This window comes from Gadus macrocephalus, chromosome 15 (assembly GCF_031168955.1).
Source record: "Gadus macrocephalus chromosome 15, ASM3116895v1".
Lineage (NCBI taxonomy): Eukaryota > Metazoa > Chordata > Actinopteri > Gadiformes > Gadidae > Gadus > Gadus macrocephalus.
The window spans coordinates 848,007-872,728 of record NC_082396.1 but is presented as its reverse complement, the minus strand read 5'-3'; the positions used below and the strand labels follow the sequence as shown (position 1 = coordinate 872,728).

At 44.0% G+C, this 24,722-nt stretch overlaps 5 protein-coding genes across 6 annotated transcripts in view; 1 reads left to right on the top strand and 4 right to left on the bottom strand.

Moving 5' to 3' along the window:
- Positions 1 to 6,557: 6,557 nt before the first annotated feature.
- On the bottom strand, positions 6,558 to 9,879 carry echs1 (enoyl CoA hydratase, short chain, 1, mitochondrial). Its single transcript, XM_060073151.1, has 8 exons — positions 9,730 to 9,879; positions 8,620 to 8,820; positions 8,349 to 8,476; positions 8,070 to 8,169; positions 7,858 to 7,962; positions 7,421 to 7,540; positions 7,254 to 7,321; positions 6,558 to 6,974 (listed from the first exon to the last, which is right to left on the bottom strand). The coding sequence occupies exons 1-8, from the start codon at positions 9,815 to 9,817 to the stop codon at positions 6,909 to 6,911; spliced, it is 876 nt and encodes a 291-aa protein (XP_059929134.1). The 5' UTR covers positions 9,818 to 9,879; the 3' UTR covers positions 6,558 to 6,908.
- Positions 9,880 to 10,278: 399 nt separating this feature from the next.
- On the top strand, positions 10,279 to 12,365 carry sprn (shadow of prion protein). Its single transcript, XM_060073991.1, has 2 exons — positions 10,279 to 10,397; positions 11,039 to 12,365. Exon 2 carries the CDS (start codon positions 11,050 to 11,052, stop codon positions 11,521 to 11,523), a length of 474 nt encoding a protein of 157 aa, XP_059929974.1. The 5' UTR covers positions 10,279 to 10,397; positions 11,039 to 11,049; the 3' UTR covers positions 11,524 to 12,365.
- Positions 12,366 to 12,367: 2 nt separating this feature from the next.
- Positions 12,368 to 15,907, bottom strand: mtg1 (mitochondrial ribosome-associated GTPase 1). Of its 2 annotated transcripts, XM_060073989.1 has the most exons (12): positions 15,651 to 15,907; positions 15,204 to 15,268; positions 14,911 to 15,015; positions 14,547 to 14,633; positions 14,323 to 14,379; positions 14,158 to 14,248; positions 14,010 to 14,071; positions 13,561 to 13,657; positions 13,287 to 13,368; positions 13,046 to 13,158; positions 12,594 to 12,699; positions 12,368 to 12,562 (listed from the first exon to the last, which is right to left on the bottom strand). In XM_060073989.1, exons 1-11 carry the CDS (start codon positions 15,751 to 15,753, stop codon positions 12,602 to 12,604), a joined length of 960 nt encoding a protein of 319 aa, XP_059929972.1. In that variant the 5' UTR covers positions 15,754 to 15,907; the 3' UTR covers positions 12,368 to 12,562; positions 12,594 to 12,601. The 2 variants fall into 2 exon arrangements, with proteins under 2 accessions (XP_059929972.1, XP_059929971.1); XM_060073988.1 differs by having other exon boundaries at positions 12,368 to 12,699.
- Positions 15,908 to 16,246: 339 nt separating this feature from the next.
- paox (polyamine oxidase) lies at positions 16,247 to 21,946 on the bottom strand. The gene is made up of 10 exons (XM_060073987.1): positions 21,666 to 21,946; positions 20,825 to 21,001; positions 20,034 to 20,164; positions 19,514 to 19,701; positions 18,963 to 19,144; positions 18,656 to 18,825; positions 18,478 to 18,563; positions 17,875 to 17,987; positions 17,508 to 17,665; positions 16,247 to 17,140 (listed from the first exon to the last, which is right to left on the bottom strand). The coding sequence occupies exons 1-10, from the start codon at positions 21,823 to 21,825 to the stop codon at positions 16,979 to 16,981; spliced, it is 1,527 nt and encodes a 508-aa protein (XP_059929970.1). The 5' UTR covers positions 21,826 to 21,946; the 3' UTR covers positions 16,247 to 16,978.
- Positions 21,947 to 22,829: 883 nt separating this feature from the next.
- rassf4a (Ras association domain family member 4a) overlaps positions 22,830 to 24,722 on the bottom strand; it is a 19,393-nt gene continuing 17,500 nt past the window's right edge. The window contains 2 exon segments of the mRNA XM_060073993.1: positions 22,830 to 23,204; positions 23,898 to 23,995. Coding sequence (XP_059929976.1) covers positions 23,135 to 23,204; positions 23,898 to 23,995 — 168 coding nt within the window. The 3' untranslated portion in view covers positions 22,830 to 23,134.

Genomic DNA, 24,722 nt, shown 5'->3' with positions numbered 1-24,722 from the left:
GCCCGGAAGGAAACCCCCGGTACCCCCTCTCAGAAGGCCCGCCCCTTCCTCCCAAACCCTGTGACGTGAAACACGTTTATCTGAGAGCCAACCCAGTCGCCAAAAGCATACGTTGACAGTGTACGTTTTCGTGAACACTGGATTAAGGTCGCATTTCAACATAAAATAGCGTGTTAGCACACATACACACACACACGCACGCACGCACGCACACACACACACACACACACACACACACACACACACACACACACACACACACACACACATGCATTTCGCTGCTAAAACAACAACTTGGGCTGCTTCTAGGACATTTTGGGTGGATTTTGAACGGTATGTGGGCAGGACATTTTTTGCAGGCAGGACCTGGCAACCCTGCGCTGTTGCCTGAGGTGCAGAAATGCTCCGGAACAGATCGATCAGTGTGTTCTCTCTGATTAGCTCTTAATTGAGATCACCTGTCACGCACCCCTTTATTAAAGGTGAACACAAAGGGTTTGGTTTACTTTTCGCATCGGCCTGTGTCAATCGAGGTTGAGTTTAGTGAGGGTTGAAAGTTTTCGATCTAGATTGCAGATCACTATTGTCACTTTATACAAACTGAAAGTATGCGTTGTTGCGTGTTTGTTTTTGTGGGCATTTGACTGAACAGCCCAGGCAAATATTGCTACCAACATGGCACTTCGAAACAGACCACCGCAGTGAGCCATCTTTCAGTCTTGGTCAGGATTTGTTACAGTTGCCCTTCAATGTAGCAGGCTACGGGTTTCTGAAGAAGCCTGCTTTACGTAGCATTGGAGTACAAATATTGTGCAAAATGCTCATGTAATTGCACTAGCACTAGTAACCTGTAGATTAGCTTAGTTTAACGTCATTCCGTGCTGTCTCTGTCAAATGTGTGGCTTACTTTAAGTCCACAAGGCCCTCTGGTAAACCACGTTGGAACACCCTTGGACAAGGTGATTAGTCACTGGGTGTGTGCTAAAGTTTTGTTCCATTTTTCACTAGTTGGTTAAGGTTTGGTAGAATTGTTTGGATGCTAGCGACGTGATGGCGTATGTACAAGAGCCTACCGTGGCCAGGCCACAGTTGCGACGGTCACGGCCAGATGGCCTAGTGTGAGTGCAACCTTGATTGCATTTGTATACTGTTTACCATTGGATGTTTATGCAATTTGGCTTAATTCATCCGCAGTAAAGCTGCATTTGACTATTCCAGGGTCGTTTTGTACAGGCTTTCAATTGACCATGTTGACTAGTTTGTGGGAAGTTTTTTTTTTTTTTTTTTACCCTTGCTTACAATCCAACGGTTGTGACCACTTATGCAACTGGGCTGTGAACCTTGCAATTCTAGTTGCATATTTGTACACGCAAGCTTGTCCATTTCTATCGCCATCACTAACACTAGCTTCAGCATTTCCTTGTAGGCCATTAGCTGACTTGTGTATTGGAGCGATGATTTAGGTATTTTAAGATGCTTGAAAACCTAAAATAAAGCAAAATGCGTGTCTGGTGTGCAAGAGCCAATTTGTTGTCTTGCAGTAGTCGAGGAGTTGCCGTAGGTCGTAAGCCATCTGGAGGTTGTGGCAATGGAGGCTTGTGGTAGATCTGCCATCCAAGAAAGGTTAATTCTTCTGAAGCATGATTAATAGTTTAGTAAATTGAATCTATTCATATAAAACTATAAAATCCAAGACTGCAGCCAGTAACTTGGATCGCAATATGTGGAAAGTAAACTATAAAAAAAGTAAACTATAAAACTATGTGGAAAGTAAACTGTGGAAAGAAACTATAAAAACTACAAAATGACTCTATTAATGCAGGCTATGTGGAAAATGCGCCGACTTTGGCTCAGCCTGGCTCCGCCTCTTCCGCTACGTAGCTAAGATGGCTGCCGTTGAGTACGGGGAGTGTCCTTCGATCCACACTTCAGGATTAGCCCGTTTTGAGTACGGCATCCGGGTCCTTGAAGTATACTTCTTTTCGCCGGATCTTACTAAAATTTTGGCTAGTAAGTACGGACAGTACGGGTATTGGAACACGGCACAGGTTCGAGCGTGTGCATGGGTTGAATTGTATGGCAAGCCATCCCCGCCAGAAAACGGCATCATTTAGACGCGTATCACCTTCATTACGCCGTAAAATGTAGAAAAACGCCGTAAAATACGCCGTCATGCGCAAAAAAGCGCCGCTTTTTACGCCGCAATTGAGCCGTTCAAGAGCGCGCGTAAAAAGCGCCGTTTTGAACATCAAACCGCGCGTAAAATACGGCGCTTTTGTGCACATCACAACGCCGTAAAATACGGCGTTTCTCTAGTATGCTAATAATCTCCGCCCTTCTTTTCTCTCAGCCAAGGCATTTGAAGTGTTTGCGCCCAATCGCTGAACAAGACAAGCAGACCAAATCAGTTCAACACAGATCTCCTCTCATTTGGCGTTAGTTGTAGCGTCATATTCATATAGATATATATATTAGTAAATGCAGTTTCAACGTTGTGATAACCGCGGTCCAATCGATAGAGACGCTTGCTATGTAGGGAAGAGGTTGTCGGATCGAATCTATATATTGTCAGATTTGTGCTTTTGTCAGATGGTCACGCTTTTATGATCGCAATGCTTTTTAGTCCGCAAGCCAGACCTCCTGTGTTATAAGTTCCAAATTCAGTGCCTTTTTAGTCAGCCAGCCAGATCATCTAGGTGTCTTGTTACACGCTTTATAAGTTAATTATATTTAAATTATTACAGCCATGGAGCCTTTATTTTCGCGGAGTTATCGTAACATCCTCTCTTGTTCAATCGATATAAATACACAGTGGAAAGGAGTGAGAGGGAGCCATAGAGAGAGACACTGATGAACTGGGGAGCCATGCTCTAACAACGTTCAGAGGCTTGTAACAGTCTACTGAGTCTGACACGGTGCTTAAATGGGCTCTGGAGACGTTGTTGTTGGATTCAACTATTTGTGCATGGAAGCAAAAAAATATCTCCCCATCAAGGCCAACAGCAGAGTAGCCGAAAAGAATAGACCGATATGAATGCTTCAAATATTAAAACCCGATTGATTAGGCCTATGCCGACATAATATCAGTCCTAATCCTGAACGCACCGTGCGTAGATTTTTCACGGCATTTTCCCCCAGACAGACAGACAGACTGACAGACAGACAGACAGACAGACAGACACTTTATTTACCCCAAACTAACTTTCATAATCCAGCAGGTTACACAATACAAATAACTCTTACACAAATACAGACAGCCTATACAGTAGGCTAATACAGCGCCCACCTCAGCAAAAGGTAAAATGTAAAAAGAAGATATAAGCTACATTTAAAATACAGATGCTGTAGCCTACATACAAATACAGATGCCACATGAAATATGAAAATAGGATGCAATGTATAAATATGCAAAACTAGGATATAACTAGGCTATAATGAGAATACTTGGTTAACTTACATCTGTGCAATGACTATCCTCCTAAATTAAATTAGTTAGATGGAAAGATTTTGGTCTATGGAATGATCCTGTCACTTTACTGCCACACATTGTGTGTGGCAGTAAAGTGATGAGGTAGGAGAATCCGTGTATGGTTCGTTCTTTGAATATTCCGATTTATAACAAAATCAGAAAAAACTATTGTTTGTTTTTTGGTTTTTCAGATTTGGTTTTGAAACTGAAAAAGGGCAAAAGGAATAAACAAATAAACGGCATTTAATTTTGTGTGTTGGTTTTTAAAACCCGAAACAGAAAAACAAATAGGGCCTACAAAAATAGATACATTTATAGTTATAGGCTACACCAGAAGGCAGAACGCAGCGAAGAAAAAAGAGCCAACCACCTAAACCAGCAATAGAACCTTATGGTGATTTTATTCGTGAACTATTTGACACTGGAAAGACACGATGCGATCAGTACCGCTCTAAAGCATTCTGGTGCCCCGAAGTACTCCGTTATGATGGTGAGGAGGTTCTGTGTGGAGCACAACCTTCGAAGAAGAAATCTAGTTTCGCCGGCTCCCATGGGAAACAATAAAGCTGCCCATTGTAGAATGCGAGAGACTCGATGGAACGTTTGAAACGTCTTTATATGTATTATTATTATTTATTTTTAAACAACCTCTTGCCTACAGAGCAAGCGTCTCGATCGATTGGGCCACGGCCACGGTGACCACACTGTAGGAACTGGATTTACTAATATATATCGATATGACGCTACAACTAACAACAAATGAGAGGAGAACTCCTCAAAGCAGATCTGTGCTAAACTGATTTGGTCTGCTTGTCTTGTTCAGCGATTGGGCGCAAACACTTCAAATGCATTGGCTGAGAGAAAAGAAGGGCAGAGATTATTAGCATACTAGAGAGACGCCGTATTTTACGGCGTTGTGATGTGCACAAAAGCGCCGTATTTTACACGCGGTTTGATGTTCAAAACGGCGCTTTTTACGCGCGGTCTTGAAAGGCTTAATTGCGGCGTATAAAGCGGCGCTTTTTTGCGCATGACGGCGTAAAATACGGCGTTTTTCTACATTTTACGGCGTTTTTTACGGCGTAATGAAGGTGATACGCGTCTAAATGATGCCGTTTTCTGGCGGGGATGGCTTGCCATAGAATTGCGTGTGTCTCACGCCGAATGCATGAGACATGAGAGCCCTGTACTTACGTGACACAAACCAGCACCGCAAACGTTCTCTCCCGCTTGAGATGACGTCTTTCTTTATAGGTTCATGGGTCTGATTCGCCGATTTCCCATGCTGATATCCCCGAAGATTCTCGGGCATCTTCGACAATTTGGCTATATGTCTCATTACACGCTAATTAATATAATTATAGCCTAATTATATATATAGCCTATACATATATATAGGCAATATATATAATTAGGCAATATATATATACATATAGCATTTGTGGTTTTGGCATAAACATAACTAGGGTGCACTGTACTATCTGCGCACACCCCTTCTGAAGCCTCTCTCTCTCTCTCTCTCTCTCTCTCTCTCTCTCTCTCTCTCTCTCTCTCTCTCTCTCTCTCTCTCTCTCTCTCTCTCTCTCTCTCTCTCTCTCTCTCTCTCTCTCTCTCTCTCTCTCTCTCTCTCTCGTACCGTTTTGTGGAGCACGTTAATTGTCTTAGAACACTCCCATTCAGAATGCATTGGTTTACATTTCGTTCTGTGTAACACGCAAAAAGTCGGACTATCGTGCTCTGGAACACGCTTCAATAGATTAACGTTCATGCGCAGGAGCACGCAATCGCGTGATACCGGGTTGAAATCTCGGATATGTCGTTCTCGGGGCCCCGGGAAATGTGTGTAAACATTTTAGCCTCCCTAGCTATCTCGAAAAGGTCGGAAAAGGGGCGTGACCTCCAACAGTACAGTAAATGTACATAAGACAGAGGTTAGTTTCTAGTCCCCATTCTTTGTGGGATGGAGGTGTACATTTGTGGCTTAAGGTGTGTAGACACAGCTGGCCTGTGGCCACGTTTTTGAAGTCTGGGGTCAAAAGGTCAAAAGGAGCCGGCACCACGCCGCTTATGAGATAACAAAAAGTGAATGTGTATTTCTCTCGTAATTTTTTGTCATTATTAAAGAGAAGCCTGATTCTCAGATATGCGTGTTGGATGGCTAGGGTGTAGGTCTGGGAAGAACTTCAGGCCAAAATCTTGCAAGCGAGCCGCTGGGTGCAGGTGCAACGAGATGGAGCACTTGCTGAGTCATTTCCTGTAGGGCTGGAGCCACAGGTTGAAGCGTATGCGTCCTTTGAGACCCCCTTTGATATATAAGAGACCTCAAAGTACAGTTTACTTAAATGTTGTCGACCCAGTCACCTATTGCATCACTTCCTTTAGGGCTTCGGCCTCCTAATTGATCATTGTAGTATAATTGAATGCCCTCTTTCATATATATGATACCTCCACCACTGGGACGTGGCAACAATTCTCCAAATCCATATGGGGAGGGGGGGGGGGTGATGCTTGTGGACAGTAGGGTTGTACACTAGACATAAACATTTGACGAGTAGGGAGTGAGACTGTGTTGCAACAATAGGTGGCAGTAATGCATCGGTTTTTTACATGCTCCCTAGCCAGTTATCTCTGGTGTTCATTTGCAACACTTAACTCGCCCCTTCTTTGAGGAAAAAAGTGTGACATAATGCCCTTCTTTCATGTTTGTCTAATTTGTCTTTTCTGTTCTGGAAGCGTCAACAACATCCATCCACTCGTTTTGACTTGGTAATGTTATTGTTCACGCTAATTGGAGGCAGGAGGACTTTTATGGAAGTCATTATTGGACTTCACAATGGGTGTACCCCGATTACATTGTAAAACGTTTCACGTTATATCAATATCACGTTATAACGTTTCACGCTGTAACGAGATAGTCTTATAGCGTGAAATGTTATAGATAGAAAGACTCTTCACGTTGAACGTGATACTGATCCGTTTATTTTCTTGGTGTTGCAGCAATACACATTATCGCCTAAAAATTGATTTATAAGCTCAAATCAACTATCATTCATTCATTTTCAATAAAATCCTGCCTGGAAACAACAAATCCAAAATAGTTATTTATTTGCAAGATCTACAGAGGAAAATGCCCCCCCCCAAAACAAAGAATCACTTATAATATAGGGTTGTTTACATCAGTGTTTAAATTAGAAGGCAAAGTCGGTATTTAGTTAGTAGGGCTGATGTCCAATGTTTCATTACTGGAAGGGAGTGAGCACCACAGCAATATTACAGGTTAACATTGTGAACACAATCTCTATTCAGTTAGGACAGGTCTTGTGCATCCAGTACCAAATCCAGATTTGTATGCATCCCTTCCGATTAGACAGTCGGAAGTGACGCCCTTTCTCTCAGAAACGTTGACCTGTTGACTGTGTTCTCACTGAGAAGTCTGTCTCTACTTATCCTGGAAGTCCGCTTTTCTTTTCTCAACAAAAGCAGTCATGCCCTCCTTACGATCCTCCTGGAAGGACAAGAACAGATGTAAACCGTCAAAACCTAAACCGTATCGCTAACAAGCTAGTAACCTCTCAAACCAAACCCATCATATTAAAATACAATTATTTAGCCGACGCTTTTTCTAAAGCCACTTGCAATAAATACATTCAAGAATGACGATATAACCAAAAAAGTCCAAGATTCTTTTAGCGTAAATACAATTAATTAAATAATCGAACTGCTTTAGGTTCTACAATAAAGTGTCTTCACCTTTAGAAGGTTTTTATTGTATCTGTATACTAACCGTAGCAAAGGTGGAGTGGAACAGCCTCTTCTCCAAACGATTGCCCTCAGCCAGTGTCAGTTCATAGGCTGCAACCACAAAAATAAACAACATTTCAAACTTCTGTACTCATTTAAATTTTGTTTTTTAGTTTGTTTGACCGTGAGCTCCGGAGTGATTCCACCCACCAGCGTTGACGGCCTCCTTGGCCATAGCAGAGACTAGCTTGGAATTGGCTGCAATTTTCTCCCCACACTTGATCGCTTCTGGGACCAGTTGATCCACTGGGCAAACCTTACTCACCAGGCCTGAATACAAAACATAATACGATAGATTATGTTTAAGATGTAGATGTATATTTAGAATATTCAATAAAAAAATATAACCATTCCATATTTATTACTGCTCGTACTTTTGCTGTGACACCCAAAATTCCAAAATCTCAGAACTCAGGGTTGAGTATCATTTAACTACGAGTCAAATAAATATCACAAAACCGTCAACATGTTGAGATTAACCACTCTTTAAGTATTTTTTTTAATTAAATCCTGTATTTTGGCCGTGTGCATTGTAATGTCCGTCTGTCTGGAGCGCTGCTGTCCGCCCAATCCAAGGCCTCCCCTACCCGCCTGCTTGGCTTCCTGAGCGTTGATCCGGTCTCCGGTGAGCACCATCTCCATGGCCAGGGACTTGCCCACCGCGCGGGTCAGTCGCTGGGTGCCCCCCGCACCTGCAGGTCAACACAGGGTGGATGAAGCAACACCTGGATGGGCACTCATTAACGCCCAGACTGATACATAGACAACAGGGGAAAGAATGTATTTATGTTATTAATACCGGGAATGGTTCCCAACAGGATCTCAGGTTGTCCGAAATGAGCCTTCTCCCCGGCATAGATGATGTCACACATCATAGCCAGCTCACAGCCTCCTCCCAGCTAGCAAAAATAAAGAAACGTATATATTTTTATTATTATTTCATGATTATCGGTGACGATGGACGTTCAAAATAATAAATAAATTTCCTGTCAAGCATAAATTAAGTACCGTCTTATCTGAATACATGCATACATTTACTAAAGAATAACTGGACTTTATATTTTAAGAAATTGCTCACAGCAAATCCATTGACGGCAGCGATCACAGGCTTCTTGGACATAGACACTCTGTTCCAGTGGGCCAGGAAGTTACCACCATAACACTCCTGGAAGGTCCTGTTCTGCATCTCCTTAATATCTGCCCCCGCTGGAAAAAAAAATACATACAAATACATAGATATAAAACACATTATAAAAGTCCTCATCTTAGTCGAACATTCTCAAGTTCAGAATGTTTTCAACAAGACTGTAGACTGGCGTGCAGAAGGCTCCACTACACTCCATCCTCACCAGCAAAGGCTCTGTCGCTGCCGGTGATGACAACAGCCCCGATGTCTTTGTCGGCTTCGAAGGCATCGAGGGCCTTCCCGACCTCCAGCATGAGGCCGTCACACAGAGCGTTAAGGACCTTGGGTCGGTTCAGTTGGATGAAACCGACGTTCTGTTTCTCGCCACGCTTTTCCACCACAATGTAATCGTACGTAACACCCCCTGTGTCAACCAAAAAACAACACCACGGAAACAATTGAGGCTTTTTAATTCAGAAACGCTTACACACACATATACCAAAAGACCTTCATGGTGTGGGACATATTTGATTAGAACTGCCAGATTTGTTGTAGTTGTTGTTGTCGACGACAGCTGTATTTTGTTACAGTAACTGGTTGTTGTAGTATATTGGGATCCGAACAAAACTGCACTCTCATTTCCAGATGTGGCAGGAGAAAAAAAAAATAGTCAGGTGGCCAAATCCACTGCTTTGCTCAGATTGACCTCTCCCTTAGACCCTTAGGATAGCCTTGACGACTTATTGAAGTCCAACTTTAACAACGTGGTGGTTAATTATTCAAAGAAACAGCGCGCAATAAGAATGCGATAGGAGAAAAGAAAAACGTGTATTCTGGTAAGTATGGCTTGTGGGTTAAAGGCCAACTGAGTGCAGCACTTCCAGTGTGTCGTTTCCAAAATATTGTAACAGAGAGCATCTCTCAGTGATCATGTCGACTTAGTTAAACAACAAAGTGGAATAACCGATGACTGCGCGAATAAACAAATATACATTTATTAATTAAACGTGTAGGTTATTTGCTGGTTAATCTTATTGACGCGTCGCACAATCATGACGCATATTTTCTCAAAAGACATTACATGCACATATCAACAGAAGCAATGACATTGTAAACACACACACACACACACACACACACACACACACACACACACACACACACACACACACACACACACACACACACACACACACACACACACACACACACACACACACACACACACACACACACACACACACACACACACACACACACACACACACACACACACACACACACACACACACACACACACACACACACACACACACACACACACACCACATACCTGTGGTGTATTTGCGTGCAGCAGAGACAAGCGGGGCTGCCCCAGAAGACTTGCAGAGCAAAGCAGCAGAACGGCACAACAACGCCATGGTTGCAAGGACGAGATGGAATGAACTTGCGTTGTTGGGGGCTTCTTCGTTTGGATATATTAGAAGGCAGGTTCCAGCTTAGAGACTCACTACCGCCACCTCCTGCATTCCACAGAAATTGCACCCTTGCCAGTGGACACCTGACCAAATCAAACACAGAACAATCTATAACACCTATTAAAAAATGCACTTTACCTTTAAATACTGCAACAAATATATGCTTAGCCTTATTTACTGCTTACCAACATAAATGTAGGTAAAGATAACACAATTGCTGAACAGGCCTAAACCAAACATTATTTTGGTGTGAAACACGTTGTACCAGGGGTGGCGTTCCTTACGTTATTTCTAAGCTGATGTGCCAAACCGTGTGCCAAATTTATTTTACATGATCCCTGCCCTGGTTTCCCCTCCCCACCCAGATCACGTTGAGGCATTTTTAACACACGAGTGGTCTTAAGGATCGACTATACGAGGGGGCGCGCAGCGCGCTCAAGGAAGCATCCGTGTGAGCGCGCTTTTAGATCACCCTATTTCATCTGCTCCGTCCCCATACATATCAAAAGAGGATCGGATAAAGGTGAGGAACACCTAGTTGTTTTGATAGATGATAGGCTTATAATATGATCGCTGTGTTGATCATTGGTGTTGATGAATAGTCTATGGATGGTATGGTGAGCTAATTTGTAAAACGATGCACTTCCTGTTGGAACGAACATGCATCCCCTTGTTGAGGACAGAAGACTGATTGCTCTGAACATTATGTTTTTTATATCGCCGAGACGTGGATTTTTCTAGACTATAAGATACAATCGAAGGGGCTAATTTATGTCCTGGCACCAGCCTGCCCCACATGGCACAAACCGATTCAAAGATTGAATAGTAGGCTATATAAGGCTCCTCATATTTGGAATCGAAACCCTGTTCGAGCTGAAATACAGAATTAATTTAACAGAGAAATGTAGGCCTAGTGCCTATTTATCTATGTAGGGTAGGCTACAGGCCTACATCCCATTCAGAAATGTATTTTAAGGTGTTCATCCTCTCAATCCTCTGAATGTATTTTTGTATTTATTGTAGGGCCTATTTACTGTTTATTCTAGGCCGATTTATCAAAGTACATACGTGGGTGGCATAAAGGGATAATATGCTTTTGCATATCCCAACCCATTGTATTTAACAGTGACAGAACGGCATGTCTCGTCTCATTTGCTATGACAGGACTTTCCGCGATGAAGATGATGAACCAGCTGTGGGCGTCCTGCTGTACGTGTCTCCTCCTCTCCATGTTGCTCTGTGAGCCCGTGCTGTGCAAAGGAGGTCGCGGTGGCTCCAGGGGCTCCTCGCGAGGCACCTCCTCGCGCAGCTCAAACGCGGGAAAATATAACGGCGCCGGGACGCGCTCTCGTTACAGGTCCACGGGACGCTCGTCTCCGGTGCGCGTCGCGGCAGCAGCGGCAGCCGGCGCGGCGGTGGCGGTGGCGTTAACGGCGGACGGCTGGTACGCGTCCGCCTACCGCCGTACCAAGGCGGGCAGCTCGGAGGAAGATTTGGATTATTACAACAACAACAACAACACCAATTATTTTGACGCTCTGATGTCACGATCAACCCAAAATGTGTCATCGCTCACCCAAGTTGTTTCTATTATCATTGCTACATTCTCTCCAGCATATGGAGCGATTATGGACAGTATATTTTATTAAACACTCTGTTTCTGGTTAGTTCTCCTGCTTCCCTGTACACAATGGACACCTGGCCAGCACTGTGGACATGCGCATTGTGCATCCTGAGGAAGCTTCGCACAGTGACACAGACTTTTAAATGTATGCAATCTAATTGGCAAAACATTGAGCCCCCATAACATTAACATCGACTATTTCGAAAATTAGGTTCACAGGATCTGAATTGTTCCTTGTCAACTCTTGACTTTTTTTTTCTCCCAAACATCTCCCAATTTTTTTCTCCCAAACAACTCAATGACCACTTAATTGGTCACCGAGTTCATTATCGGTCGGCCTCTTGCAGCCGTTTTGTTCCGACTTTTTCGCAAATTATTCTATTCAACAGCTTGTTTTTTTATATGTCCACTTAGGCCATTTACAACCTCACAACTATATCGGAATTAAGTTATGCTACACTGTGGAGAACAATTTGTGCCCGACTTCATTGCATTAGAAAGTAGATTAAGAGTAGTTATTTCTAATATAGATATCTGTGAAACCCGTCACCATCCTTATACCTTATATCTATGATTATGCAATGATGCTTTGTTCATTAATAAGATTGTTTTATTAAGTTGATATTTCTAACTTCAATTGAGCTCACCATGCTTAGATCTCAAATCATCAGACAAGGACAGTAGATTTAGGAAAGGAAAGTGTTGAAGCCAAACCACAAATGGCTATCGCCTTTGTGTTTGAGCATTGTGCCAAAATGCAGCGTCTATGACAGTTGATCAAGCCAGAGCACCAGACTGTTTCTTATATGTATTCTACAATGTGTGGTATTAGGAAAAATTATAATAATAAAAAATACACAATGCAAAGATGATGTACACATTTATATGAAGATTTTATTATCAATTTGTCTATATGCTATTAAAAAAACAACAACACGTTTGTCTCAACCGAGTCAGTCGCATGTCCTTTACCCAGAGTGGACTTCATGCATTCCCAGGGAGCATCCCAACCCCCCCTTTAAGAAAGGTGGGGCTTTAAGTGCTTGCAGGGGGAAAGGACTTTGAAAAAAGTCTCCAGAAGTTTTTTTGTTTCTGGAAGTGGGTCAGTCCAGCAGCACCTGGCCCAGCTCTCCTCTCCGGAAGGCCCTGATGAAGTCGTAGGCTGCGGCCGTGTAGTTTGGAATCCTGACGGTGATGTTTCCTACCGAGAGACGCGAGGAATCAACGGAACAATGGAGGGAGTTTCTGCACCTCAACCAGTAGACGTTTCCTTCACAAAGCAAAAATAACCTAACTTGATGGGAATATTCCTTTTCAAATCAGTATCATACTTGTAGTCCTACTGTTGGATGGGAATTGCTTGTTGTATTTTCAAGGATCCCCATTAAAAACTCATGTCAATGGGACGGTTTGTCAAGAGTATGTAAACCATTTGAGTTATCGTAGGCTTCAAAATCTAATTGATTTTGAAATGGGATTTTCAGATGTTTTTTAGAAGGCAGTAGAACTTTACTCTTTTTAACAAGATATTATATATTGTTCCTTACCAATTCCGGTGATGGCTTTAACCCGTTGAGTCTTGCCTAGCTTAACAGCAATACCCTTGAGAACATGTTCAATATTATCACTGGGATCCCCAAGTCCATATCTCTCCACGTAACTATGAGTGCCACAGACACACACACACAAACACACACACACACACACACACATTAGAGAAACATAAAGAGAAAAATATAACTATAAAAATAGTAAAAATGTAGGACAATGCGAAAGGAAAGTTCTTACCTAAATTTCTGAAGCCTATTCAAAGAATACAGTAAGTAGTCTGCCATGACATCTTCGCCAACTAAATGATCTAATATAGTTCCTATGGGGAGAAATAAGTTTACGCTCAAGACAAGAAATATTGTAACATTTATTGGGGTTAGTGTTAGAAAGAATGAGCTAGGGTTAAAAAAAAAATGAATTCACCAATCAAAATAATAATGAAAATTAATAAAATGTTATTTTCTTGCAAAATATTTTAGTACAAAAATCTCCACCAGTAGCTGTAGCTTACCACACAAAGCAAGCTTCAAACCAGTCTCAACGCTCTCGATCTTAGGAGGCAGGACTCCTGGGGTGTCCAACAGGTGCATGATGGGTCGGTCACACACCTGACAGGAGAGCCGGGCAAGTTAAACGATGGCAGAAAGCTTGGGTGCAGCCCCATCCACGCCGTGTTTAACTACACCATCTCTCTGATGTGTTTTGGGTTTCCTTCTTCCCCATCTGAGGCCTTACGAAGCGAATGCTGTTAATACTCGAACATACTTGGTACATGCATGCTTCATCTTCTGTCAGGCAAATGTTTGGCCTTACTTCACCTAAGTCCATCAGAACCACTGAATTTCAAATCGGGTCCAAACCACTACTCGCTGTCTATTTAGAATGAGGTCCTATTGTAGGTTGTACACGCAGGTACAACATGGTTCACATTGATACAATACCATCGTATATCGGACAAACCTGAATTCTGGTCAGGACGGCTTTGGTTATACCCGGCTCCCCTCCCACCCGAGATGCACGACCTGAAGAACAAAGAATGTGAACACGATTCCTTAGACAATGCCTCATGCACAAGACACACATTAATTACTTAAAACCAAAGTAATACCTTTTTTCAAATATGTTCTTCTTAATGCGTTAATGAGCGACGACTTTCCAACGTTGGGAACCCCAATCACCATTAGGCAGTAACTTGTACTCTGAAAGTTTAATTACATATTAATCAGTGTGCTTATTTGTGGCTCCAGGTTTAAATAGAAGAGAAGGAACATACCTCCTCGCGGTTAAAGCGTGGTTTGTTGTTAATCATCTCTGTCACCATGGGAACCAGCTACAGCAGACAAACAGCAGAAGGATTCTCACATTAGCTTAACGTCATATCAATTTTTCACACTCCGACCGTCATCAGATCACAATACATGTTATGTCAGTTTTACTAAAATATGCAGAATTCTTCCAAGCATGCTCGTTTCAAAACCCAGCCTTTTCAACCCTGACCTTTTTGATGTTGTCGTCTCTCTGTTTGAGGCTGTCGGTGAAGAGAATGTTCTTCACCCCGCTCCTCTCCAGCTCCTTCACCATCCTCTGAACAGCAGACGTTACATGTATCTGTATCTCTGCCATTATTTATGTTATTAAATGCCCTACTATCTTTAAATTTAGTCATTTAACTGCCAAAAATCAAAGCATACAATAAAAATGGGATTTACAATTCTAAGCACTGCATAAGCTTGTCGCTTATGCAGTTAGCTAAAGGAATCAGAAATATAAAGGTGAGTTTTCAGATGTATTAGTGAGTCACCAAGGGTTAGCCCGTTCCCTAGTGGAGAGGAATTGAGAGTTTAGCTGCTGTGTTGAGTACCTGTTTAGTGGATAGGTCAGCCAAATCCACCTTGTTGAGAACAAGCAGGTGTGGCCTCACATCAAGACTCTCCTGGAAGAGAGGGTTTCTTCCAGAGAACGGGATGTGTCAACGTTAAAGAAAGGTGGCACATAGTGAAGCAATCATTCAGTCATTCTGTGCATCTTAGGAATGCCCTAAGGCCTTTTCAATGCTAGCCCTGATTTTGAGTACTTATTTTTCTACTTTAGCGTTGAACAACGCTGTTAATTTAATAATAAGAGGTCAATTCTACAGCTCATACAAAAGGATATTCTGGCATCATGGATTTCTATAATGCAGTCCACATTCTTCATGGTGGCTCTCATCTGCTTGAGTCCTGACATTTGGGAAATAAATATTGACCAATGAACAATTTACAAATATTTTAGTAATCAATGAGGGAATAGGATTAGGGGGACGAACATAGAAAATATGTATGTATAATATATAAGTGTCAATTCCAGATTTGGGGGCAGGGCAGACCATAGAAAGACATGCCTGATGGTCACGACATTGTCAAAGATGTAGCAACATGAAACAACCTTGAGTGTTTGGGTCAACACAGGGTGTCAAACTGCAACATATAAGCATGGAACACTGCATACATAAGAAGAGGCCAAAATAGGTTGTTATTGATAGAAGAAGGTTCTATTTCTGAGGTAATGTTATTGATATTAAAAAAAGAATGAATACAACTCAAATTGGAAACATTACTGAACCTTTTGCCATGTGTCCTGGAAACCAATGGGCCACATCACGCTCACCAAAGTCAAAAAACGTCCGGAATGACGCGGCGTTACGAAGAGCATGATACAGTTTCATGCTTTTCTCTTGCCTATGGAAACGGATTTATGAACATGTATATGAATGAACTGATAAATAGACCTATGCAATACTAAAGACAGATTACACTTTGCACTGTTTACATGCCGACCAAGCCGTCACGCTCCTCCCTCCCACTAGGTAGTGACAATCAACTTCACAGTACTTAGCGCCCTCTGCTGGTGAGGCGTGGGAACCCGGGTGACTGTTAGGAGGTTAGAAGTTTCCTAAAGTTGCTACTTCCTTGCTTTCGTTTCTCACAAGTATTCTGCCATATTGCTAAATATACTCATTTGTGTTTTACGTCAGTGTATTGCTTGATTAATAAAACATTTATTGTAAATTGCAAGTTTACATTAACCCATAACTTGATTGGACTATACAATTACAACATAGTTAATTCTCAACAACATCATCATTTATAATGAAATTATTTACTCAATATAAATACAATTCTGCTTAGAAATGAATGGAAATAAAATGACTGAATAGAAATGCTGCACCAGAATAAATCTTTTTTTTAATAATATGGATTAGGGAATTACCATTGTAAAAATATTTGATTATAAAAAATGCATATAATTACAAGTTCAGTCACAAACAACACAAACAATAAATTAATAGTAATAATACATCGATCACAGACAAGGCAAAAAGTGAGTTTTTCAATCTGTCTGTAATTGGATTGTCGTTCACATGCAGGAGTTATTTTTGTTTTGTTCATTCTTTATTTAGCTCACTCATACTGATTGTGCTAGCTGCTATTTCAGAGCCTTCACTATCATAGGCTCTTGCTCATGCACATCCCACTGATTGGCTGACATCAGATCAAATTAACGATCCTCAAATAACCGCAGTGGCCCACAAGCATGACCCCAGATCATTAGACGTTTAGAGAAAGCACTTATAACGAGAAACGGTACTGATATGAACACCGTGCACCTCAGTACCACAACATAATAATTAGACAACCGTGCTGTCCCGTTCTATCGGGAAAGAGCCTGACCCTATCATCCATCCATCTCTGAAATGTGACGGTTGGGATTTCTATCATCACAGAATCAACCAATATAAAAACAATCATGATCCCTTGATTTGTTGACTTCTTCGATCCACTTCAGTCACGTCTTGTCGACATCGGGGTGGAGAGACCGCTGTCCAACGTTCCCCCTCCAGTGTGGACCGAGTACCAGGACACCGGCGCCATCCTCCAGCGACGAGGCGATTAAAGCTTGGAGCGGCGAGGCTGCGGGGGCCCGGGGGGGCCGGGGGGGCAGTAGTGAGCGATGAGGCGGTCCGCCTCCCGCCAGCCGGACAGCAGCGCCCCGTGGACCGTGGAGTAGTAGCAGTGGTGGGTCGCCTCCCCAGCGAACAGCACCTGCAAGGGCTTCAGGGACCGCCGGGACGAGACCCCCACAAGGAGGTTTAGGGACCCCAAAGGAGCTGAGGAGTGGAACTGGTGAGAGACTTCACCGTTATCTATTTAAAGGAGTGTGTCTATCTGTCTTCCTCTTATGACATCACAAGTGGGCGTGTCCCCCTAGATGTGTGCTGGATAGATCAGTCTCCCAGCCGACCCAGTGGACTGTGGCGGACGTCGCTCATCTATCCGTCACACATCTAGGTGGACCCGCCCACCAGAACCTGATTTTCAAGAGCGACCCTACGGGGTTTGACCCGAGAACCTCACGCCCGGGAGCGCCAAACACAGCTGGCTGACCTGACCGGCCCACCCTCCAGCCGGGCTCTCTTACCGGAGACGGGGCGGCCCCCTCAGCGGGCAGGGGCTCCATGAGGTTGGCCAGGTCCTGAGCGGAGCAGCCCCTCCCGGGGTACGTGTACGAGCCGCAGGTCCAGGGGTCCTGGAACCACTGGGAGCGAAGCACCCGCCGCGGGGTGACGATGGGGTTCCCTAAAGGGACACAAAAGAACATTTAGGCGACTCAGAACCTCAGAATCGACCTCCAGCTCTGAACTGCTGTTAACACAGCGATTGGAAACTAGCATCATGCTTAAAAAATGCATGTTGTTTTGTTGTTGTAGTATTTGATAGGTTGGTCTTTGTTCTTTTAGACACCGGTGGTGTAAAGGCCGGTAAGAAGGGGATCGTGTGAATCTCACCGGTGAACGTGCGGATGAGTTGCGTGACTTCCCGCGTGACCTCTTGCTCGGTTAGTGTCTCCATGTACTCGGCCTCGTGGCCGGCAATCCAGCCGCACAGAACGTGGCCGTACCTAGAAGAAGAAGAGGCGGACTTTACCATCAGCGCGTTGACATGCACACAAATAAACACATCTTAATCTTATTAAGGCATTCAATCATATGGCAGTCGTGTAAAGTAATCCGACCACCAAGTAATTCTTTTGTTTTATTCCAGGAGCTAATTTATCTTGAATACTCTGATTATGTTAGTTGCCATTAAGGATTATTTTTTTGTTGCCAAGTACTGCAATTATATCTTAGTTGATGCATTAATGGTACTGTCCTGCAGAGGGGGCTATACTGTATTCGATAGCATTACAATATTTACAGTCGCAATATTTACAGAATATGATATCGTATCCAAACTGTCGATTCCTGTCCCTTTTTGCAATGTTACCGAGGTAATTAGTATGTAAATACCTGACTCAGGAGTATGACCTGATTATTCAGCCATATTTGAAACAAGTCAAGCACGTTTCAATACTTTCCGTTTAGACAGAGGCTAAACATCTCCCCACTGACCTTTCAGCAGGCGTGACCACGGTGAAGCCAAACAGCTTTTTGATCCAGGACCTCTTCACATCTGCTACTTGATCAACCAGATCTTCCTGGAAGGGTTTGTTAAATAAGACAACAAGGTCTGAGTTTGAAGCTCAAATTGGCACGTGAATAATAGCCGGCTTTGTATCGGCTGCCGTACCTCGTCTTCCCACAGCAGGTGAATGACCCCACAGTCCGCGTCCCACCACGGAGAGTCAAACTCCACAAAGATCTTATTGTTGGTCCCGAAACCCATTCTCTGCACTGAGTGCTGCTTGTGCAAAGGGAGAGGGGGACTGAACAGCGTCGCATGGTGCCTCTTTAGGTACCCTGGTAGAAGCAAACAGTAGCAGAGGAGGGATAGAGAGAGTTGACTTGAGCCACTGTTAAAAGGAACGAGGTTATTATGAGTCCCACAGACCAGAGGTCGCGCGTCAGTGTTGCACGCGTGCAGAACCAGAGCGTACCTAGGGGCACCGTGACGATCACGTGGTCAGCGCTGACCCTCTCTCCGTCCTCCGTCTCCACGGTGACCGGCTGGTCGCCCCCCCCAGTGTTACTCCAGCGCACGCAGCTCACCGGTCGCCGGTAGGACACCGCCCCGCCGGGCAGCTCTGCCAGCAGGTTCTTCACCACGCCCTCGTAGCCGCTGTGGAGGAGCGGGAGACACCGTTCACCACTGGGGACGACCGCAGACAGGGCATCCCCTCCCCATGGCCTCTGTGTGTGTGCATGTGCACGTACCTGTACGTGTGTGTGTGTGTGTGTGTGTGTGTGTGTGTGTGTGTGTGTGTGTGTGTGTGTGTGTGTGTGTGTGTGTGTGTGTGTGTGTGTGTGTGTGTGTGTGTGTGTTGGTCTGTGCTTGTGCGCAGGTGTGTGTGTGTGTGTGTGTGTACATGTTTGTATGTCTGTGCTTGCGTGCATGCGTGTGTGTGTTTGTTTGTACTTGTGCGCGCAAATGTGTGTGGCATGCGTGTGCCTCTGCTTGCGCGTGTGCGTGCAGGTTCAGTGTGCTTACTGAGTGAACGTGCAGTCCAGGCCGGGCAGCGTCTTGTAGAGGCCGAAGGCGGCCAGGCTGACCTGGTCCATGGAGGCGCTGCCGTTGACACTGCACTCCACCTTCAGCAGGTTACTGATCAGACACATCCGCTGGGCCCGCGTCCGGGGGGCCGACGCCTGCCACTGCTGCTCGGCTCGCAGCCGCGCCTGAACACACGCACGCATACACACACACACACACACATGCGCGCGCACACGCACACCCACACCGCGTTAGTGGCCGCAGTGGTAGTGAGTAAGAGCTGTAGTTATATCCCATTGTTGGTAAATTTTTTATCTTATATTGCATGCAGGAAAGCACCAATACTATTTGGCTGCATTGTATTTTGTCATCCTATACACTATTTACCGTCCACTTTCTTTCCTGGACAATAAACGTCAGTAATAGTGATAATATTTGTGGCCATGTTCCTGACTGGAGGGTGCTGTAGTAGAGAAGGGCCTCGTTTCTAACCACCGTGAACTTGGGGTGACCGTACCTCGGTGCGTATGAAGTCCCCCATACTGGCGTGGGTTTCCACTCCCTTGCTCACAAACTGTCCGGCTTCTTGCAGAATCTCTCCAAACAGCTCCAGCGCAGGATTCAGGTCCTCTGTCTTGAGCTTCGTACCTGCACAGGTCCCCAAAGCCAGCGTTAAAGGCTACCATTGATGACTAACATGTTACACAGTTTGTGTTTAAGAACAGTTAAGACAAGCATCACACAGTCATTCACTCGTCTGAGAAGCAGGCCAAAGCCAGAGAGGAGGAACATTGGAATAAAGAGACATGTAGGGGCTGAGTAGCCTTGCAAAGAGTTTCAAATGTGTTTTAGCCTGGAACCTCTCAGGTCGTTTTGGTCTCCATGGGAGGTTATCAAGGCTGCAGACCAAAAAACCTCTCGACGCAATTGGATAGACATACAACCAATGAGAGCCATCAAAAGTGTGACATATTAGCAGTAGCCATCTTGGTTGTTTGTGAACATGCCTCAACGTCGATCCCATTGGCCGCTCTTCTGTACGGTCATCTTATCAAACCTGCCCCGTATAAGATAAACGGTTGTGATTGGCCCAGACTCCAGCCAGGGCTGCTCGAAATCGGTCTGACTGGGGAGGTGGGTCAGACACATATATGCCAGATCATATAGTAGCAGATCTGTCAGGTTCCCAGGCAATGGGCTTACGGGATGAGGAGGTCCAATTGCATTTAGGTCGTGTGGGTCATCCGACTACAAAGGCCACACTTGCGTTATGAAAGAAGTGTCCTACAAGAAACGATTCATCATTACCTGAACTGCTGAACCAGTTAGACACCCAGGGCGGGTGTCCTTCGATGTCCACAGTCTGGTTCTCAGGAAGGAGAGCCTCCGGCTCCAGGAGGCCGTAATCTCGGGCCAGGCAGAACACCGGGTTCTCCTCCGACGGACCGTGAATCCAGTTAGCCCCTATCTCGATGACGTTATTACCTACACAGGAGTGTACGGAGTAAAAAGGGTTATCTTATGTGTTATCTGACATGGCTTTGACAATGACCACGAAAAACAACAATAACATAATCATAACACGAGAAGAAGAAGAACAGACAGCCAGGACAACAATAATACTATCGTGACTTGTAATATTGAAAATGATATGACATGAAGATACACATTTGCTATACACTTGCTTGTAAACTGCTAATCGTTAACCCGGCATATCTCCCTGAAGCATATTGGACCCAGTACACACAGTACATTACGTGACAAAGCGATCCAAGTAAAACCTCTGAAGAGGTTCATTTCTGTAATAGAGTGTAGGAAAAGACGATCTGCATGGTTCAACGTGTTGAACCAGCAAGCGATGCAATGTTTACGTCAATGTTTCGATCCACATGCCACTTGAAATAAGCCATTGCCTCTTCCAATAGTAACGTTACAGTCAGTAGCCTACACAACAGCTGCATTCATTGGCACCTGGTCATATTAAAAAAAGTCTTGTTTATGAGAACTCGGGACAGTGTCGGGTGTTGGGGGTCACATAAGGTGCTATACGTCTTTCCCTTCTAGACAACTCGTTCAGATCGTCAAGCGGTCAGAGCCCCTCACATATACTCTGTCGGAAGGTCTATTGTTGTATGGTGGTTGAACTTGCCGAATTTGCCCGTCTTGATCCTTCCTCCGCTTCTTGCAGTTGCTTCAAGGATTCGCACGTTATGAAATCCATATTTCACCAGTTTCTGTGCCGCAGCAATGCCTGATATTCCTGATCCTATTATAACTATCTGTGAGTCCAATCCCCGTCGCAACGCCATGATTGTCAGCGCGTCTCTCAAACTTCAGGTCGATTTACGTGATAGGCTGAGTAGTGGATCTAGTGCCAACGTAAGGTTATACGCATGGTTCCGCCTTTGAAATACTTCCGTTTTTTCAATATACACTTTAGGACACTAGATGGCGCCATTAGGTATTTTTAATTGCGCGCGCACACGCGTGGTGTTTGGGGTGTGAGTGTGTGCTTGTTTGTGTGTGTGTGTGTGTGTGTGTGTGTGTGTGTGTGTGTGTGTGTGTGTGTGTGTGTGTGTGTGTGTGTGTGTGTGTGTGTGTGTGTGTGTGAGAGAGAGAGAGAGAGAGAGAGAGAGAGAGAGAGAGAGAGAGAGAGAGAGAGAGAGAGAGAGAGAGAGAGAGAGAGAGAGAGAGAGAGTGATAGTGTTTGAGAGAGTGAATGTTTGAGGGAAAGAGAGAGAGAAAGAGAGAAAGACAGATAGAGAAAGAGAGAGAGAGAGAGAGAGAGAGAGAGAGAGAGAGAGAGAGAGAGAGAGAGAGAGAGAGAGAGAGAGAGAGAGAGAGAGAGAGTTTATGTGTGTTAGCATTGAAATGTAGTGACTGCCTGCATTTTGGGTCCAAAAATCAGTTCCCCAGATGTTGATGAACATAGGCTATATGCCTAACCTGTGGGAAAAAGGAACCACCATACCCAGAAAGCAATCTTGCAATATCCTGAAAGATCTGACAAACAACATCGACCTCTTCCATGGGAACTAGCTGGCAAACAGGGTCACTCAGACGAACAATGACAAACTGGACCAGTGTATGAACTACAGGAAACAACCACGATAAAGCTTGTTTTCATGGTGGGAAAAGCCTGAGGCATAGCTGTTTTTCGTCTTTTGCCATCATCATATTTAATTCTTCGAAACAAACAGGGCCAACATGTATTTATAACATAGTAACAGAAGTTACATTAGAAAAAGGTTTTGTAGGATATTAGTAGGGTACAATATTGTGTACAGGTCATAAAAATGTGACTATAATAATGTAGTGAAAAATGATTTTTTAATCAGAATAACATGGAAAATACAGAATACAAATCGTACATTCTTAAATGTATTCTATGAATTAAATTTTACAAATTCAAAAAATTATCGCAGCCTTTGCGTGGTTGGATCTCTTTAACAGTCAACTAGCAGCAATATTGCAAGGTCTCTCTTTCTCTCACGCAAACACACACATGCATATACACGCACGCACATACACACACAAACGCAAACACACACACACACACACACACACACACACAAACACACACACACCCACAGTGCAAGCCTGGAGGCACTCCTCAATTTAAACCGTGTCACTGGAGAGAGCCTTGTCCTCGAGTTGATGCAGGATATTTGACTTCAGAGCGGTGTATCTGCAGAGAGAGCGAGAGACAGAGAGAGACAGAGAGTGAGAGAGAGAGAGAGAGAGAGAGAGAGAGAGAGAGAGAGAGAGAGAGAGAGAGAGAGAGAGAGAGAGAGAGAGAGAGAGAGAGAGAGTGAGAGAGAGAGACTGTCACTCCTTGTCATGCATACCTACAATAGTCACTCGCGATACCAGATTTCATGGTTGATTCGTAGGACTATGTCGAAAAACCGACCAACAAACTGAAGCTAACCACAAAAATCACATGTCCTTATTGAGCCCCGGTCTGCTACACCAGGACCCTGTAAACGCTGTTGTTCGCTCTGAAATCAGTAATATACAGCAAGGCACGAAATTTAGTTGTTTCGGGCGCATTATGGTTAATTTCCCGGGTAAATAATGTATGATGAGATGTTGGGAAATACCTTTGTTTTTCGCTGTTGCATGAAAGACCAATATTCAGCTTCTCGATTCAATCATACTATATATCATTACCCTTCAACACAGTTAAACGTCAACAATTGAACAAATACAGTCAAATAGAGGGGAGTTATTATGTTTTAGGGGCATAAAGTCCAGAGCCCCTGTTCATTTCTGACCCTGATAGACACAGAAGTTTGAGAAATAAATCTGGTGGATGTTTGTGGACATCAGGGTTCAGTCACAACACCCACGGGGAAGTCACTGCCTCCTTCAAACGTACTTCTTGGTCAGTTTCGATATCTCCCGCTCCTCTTCCTCTTTCAGCTTCTCCACAAAGCTGTCGAGAACGGGGATCTCAAACTTGATGTACTGGGCCACCTATGGAGAGGAGCATTGCATTATGGTCTGAACAAGAGAGCGCACCCCAGTCTTGAGCCAACCACATCTGACATCGCACTGGAGATTAGACCAGGGACCACAGATTATTCATTCTCTCATCTGAGCAATTGCACAAACAAGGTCAAAAATGAAATTCGACAGAAGCTGTGAATGTACTGTATCTGTCTACCTTCAATCAGTTAACCCACAGTACAGCACATATTATCATAAAGCATAGCCTTATGAAGCAAGATAAACATAACTCTATCTTGTCCGGACATATGTTACAAAACCAACTGTTCCATAAAACATTACATTTCATCGAAGTGAAATGTAGTAAAATTATTACTATTAGCAAATAACGATTCTTGACAATGCAAGACAGAAGGTAAGGTGTAAAAAGTTTAAAGTTTCATATTCACAACAATGCTAGGTTTCTATTCCTCAGTCTCCTCGTCTCGTCCCTATTGTTATATGAGCCTCACAAACAGGATCTTTCCGCAGCGGCCTAAAATGAACTCCAACGTCTATTGTTAGTGAACCACCGGTTGTTATGTGTCTATATTTAGGTGGGATACGACACACACCCACGGAAGCGGCACTTGGGCTGATTAGAGCGACGGAAAGAGCGGGAGTAAGCTAGAGCTGGTGAAGGAGAGCGTGAGAGAGCTCGGATAAGAGCGAGAGAGAGAGAGAGAAGAGAGAGAAGAGAGAGAGAGAGAGAGAG